Genomic DNA, 3417 nt, shown 5'->3' with positions numbered 1-3417 from the left:
CTGAAAAGAAGTTTGAGAAAGGACTGTGATGCAGAGAACTTTAAGGGTGTTTGGTGGATGAAAAACTCAGTGTGTCCTCTCAACGTCCACTCACATGCTGCATCAAAAGCAGCATGGCCAGCAAGTCCAGGGAGATAATCCTGCCCAAAAACTCCCTTCTCCTAAAACCCCACCTGCAGAATGGTGTCCAGCTCTGAGCCCCAAGCTAAAGGAGCACATGGACCTCCACAAATGGACCATGGACCTGCTGATCCAAGGAGGGCCACAGAAATGGTCAGGAGGCTGGAGCACCTCCCCTGTGAGAACAGGCTGAGAGAGCTGGGGTTATTTAATGTATGGAGAGAAGAGAAAGCTCTGGGGAAACCTTTCAGCAGCCTTCCTGCACCAGGAAGTGGCCTACAAGAGAAATAGAGAGGGACTTCACACAAATTCATGTGGTGATAGGAGTTGTTGAGGACAGCAAAATGAGGAAAGTAGTCAGTACACTGGAAGGCAGGGCTGGCATTTGTAGGGGCAGTTTGGAGAAATAGATTGGCATGAACGTTATAAAGTCTGACATAAGTAATTATGTCATCCTGCATCTGGGAAAGGACAAGCCTGTGCAATCAGCAGAGGCTAGAGGCCAGGAAGCAGCTTTGTAGATAATTGTCATAGTTGAGATGGAGGCAATACAAAGCAACACTCCATTTTCAGAATGCTTCAAACCCAGTTTTATTATGGCATGCAGGCTTTTTATACATTCTTACAAAACTCATAAGTTTACACTTTACTCACTCAGACAAAGTGCTCATTAGAATAGGCAGTTGCAGGTTTCTCTTATTTGTCCTTCTTTCTTTCTTGGTTTCTATGTCAATGACCTTGGTAGGAAATTCTTTCAGGGGTAAATGTGGATCCTTTTCTCAAACTTCTCTCTGGCTCACAGAAGTCACTGCAAAACCTCTTCCACAGATAATGACCCTGGCAGACAAGCAGCTGAATAGGAGATGGGAATGTGTTCCTCTGTCATAGAAGGGGGCAGCTTCAGCTCTGCCAGCAAAGGTCTCTGCCCAGCTGCTGCAGGGAAATGATCCCATCCCTCCTTAGTGCAGGGAACTGATCCCACCCCTCCTCAGTGGGTCAAGACCAGCACTCCAGGGCAAGAAGGACAGTCATACATACACTGGACTGACATCCTTGGAGGGTCTCCAGATTAATCACTGGGCTGGATCACATGGCATTCAAGGAGAGGCTGAGAGAACTGGGTTTGTTCACCCATGCAGAAGAGAAGGCTGAGGGAAAACCTGATTTCTGTGTATAACTAGCTGATGAGATGAGGATACAGAGGAGATAGAGCCTTCCTGGAGGTGTACAACAATAAGATGAAAGGCAACAGACACTAATTGGAACATCCTAAGTTCTCACTGAATGTAAGGGAATTTGTTTTGGTTTTTTTTTTTGGTTTTGTTTTGTTTTGCTTTTTTTGGTTTTTCTCTGTAAGACTGGTTATGTACTTGAACAGTCCACAGAGTTTGGTGAGACTTGATGACTTCCAGAAATCCCTCCTGGATTAATCATAAATTATTCTATGGTTTTGTGTTTTAATAATTCTATAGTCCAACACACATTTACAGTAATCTTTACTGCTCTTGTTTGTGCAGGGATAAAGAATGGAATCAAAGAACATCACCACCACTGTGACAGAATTTGTCCTGTTGGGCCTGACACAGAGCCATAGGGTGCAGTATTGTCTCTATGTGATCTTCTTTCTCATCTATGTGATAACCTGGCTGCTGAATTTCACCATCATGGCCACTGTGGCTGTGGACCACCACCTCCACACCCCCATGTACTTTCTCCTGGCCAACCTCGCTTTCCTTGACGTCAGTGATTCCTCAGTCAACACTCCCAAGCTGCTGTCAGACCTCCTCACCCAGCACAAAGTCATCTCCTTCAACCAGTGTTTCCTCCAGATGTTCTTCTTCCATTTCATTGCAGGTGCAATGGCATTTCTGCTCCTGGCCATGACGGTGGATCGCTACGTGGCCATCTGTGAGCCCCTGCGCTACCTGTCCATCATGAACTGGAACACCTGCACAGGGCTGGTGGCAGCTGCATGGCTGGGTGGATTTCTTCATTCTGTTACACAAACTGGCCTTCTCCTCCAGCTGCCATTCTGTGGCCCAAATGTACTGGACAATTTCTACTGTGACGTCCCCCAAGTCATCAAACTGGCCTGCACTGACACTCGCATGGCTGAGCTACAGATGGTGTTTAACAGTGGAGTGATCCTCATCAGCCTTTTTGTCATCTTGATTATTTCTTACATTGTCATCTTGCTGAAGATAAGGACGTGCATCACAGAAGGGAAGCGAAAAGCTCTGTCTACCTGTGGAACACAGATAACTGTTGTCGGCTTAATATTCATCCCCTGCATCCTCACCTATGCCCAGCCTTATAAGAAATCCCCTGGGGACAAGGTGGCCTCTGTTGTTTTCACTGTGGTCACTCCAATGCTAAACCCAATGATCTACACACTCAGAAACACTGAGATGAAAAAGGCCATCAGGAGAACACTGGGGAAAATATTTCTGTCAGCAGGAAAGCAGAAACCAGAGCGGGCAGTAGATCCAAAGACATCAAATCTGGTGTTCCCATGACAAAACTGTGTTCATCACTGATATTCCTGTATAAAAGAATGTAGGGTGCCCCTGACTCTGGGAATGATTGGTGTCTGACTCTATTGATTCAGAATGCTGAACAATTGCTTTATTAAACTATATTATATTACATTGGATAAAGTTTTTTTTGTCTCTTCAGTGTGTTGGTTGTTTCTGGCTCCAGGGGTGATAATTATAGAATTGTGGCATCAGCTGTGGCTCTGGAGTGCTAACTCAGGTGCCTTAGTTAAAGCTCTAAGATGCACGAATTTATTTGTAATTATTTATTGCATTTATTATTTCTTGTAGCTTATATAATTCTGAACCATGTGGCCTCTAGAAGCCATTGTCTAGAATTCCTCAGATCACTTGTTAATTCAAATATTCAATAAATCAAACATTTCTTTCCTTTTCTTTCTTCTCTTTCTTTCTTTCTTTCTTTCTTTCTTTCTTTCTTTCTTTCTTTCTTTCTTTCTTTCTTTCTTTCTTTCTTTTTTCTTTCTTTCTTCCTTTCTTTCCTTTCTTTCTTTCTTCTTTCTTCTTTCTTCCTTTCTTCCTTTCTTCCTTTCTTCCTTTCTTCCTTTCTTCCTTTCTTTCTTTCTTTCTTTCTTTCTTTCTTTCTTTCTTTCTTTCTTTTCTCTTTCTCTCTCTCTCTCCCTTCCATTCTATACTACATAGATACATGTATTTTAATAACCCCCTTGTAGTGCAAATAAAAAATTAAACTCAACGCTGACCTTTAATGTCATAAACTGAATTAAAGAAGCAGCACATTCCAACA

The 3417-nt window shown here is 43.1% G+C and overlaps 1 protein-coding gene across 1 annotated transcript; it reads left to right on the top strand.

Moving 5' to 3' along the window:
• Positions 1-1646: 1646 nt before the first annotated feature.
• LOC115913792 (olfactory receptor 4D9-like) lies at positions 1647-2636 on the top strand. The gene has a single exon (XM_030966017.1). It carries the CDS (start codon positions 1647-1649, stop codon positions 2634-2636), a length of 990 nt encoding a protein of 329 aa, XP_030821877.1.
• The last annotated feature ends 781 nt before the right edge of the window (positions 2637-3417 follow it).

The sequence above is a fragment of the Camarhynchus parvulus genome, chromosome 27 (assembly GCF_901933205.1).
Source record: "Camarhynchus parvulus chromosome 27, STF_HiC, whole genome shotgun sequence".
Taxonomy (NCBI): Eukaryota; Metazoa; Chordata; class Aves; order Passeriformes; family Thraupidae; genus Camarhynchus; species Camarhynchus parvulus.
This window is presented reverse-complemented; position numbering and strand designations above follow the sequence as displayed.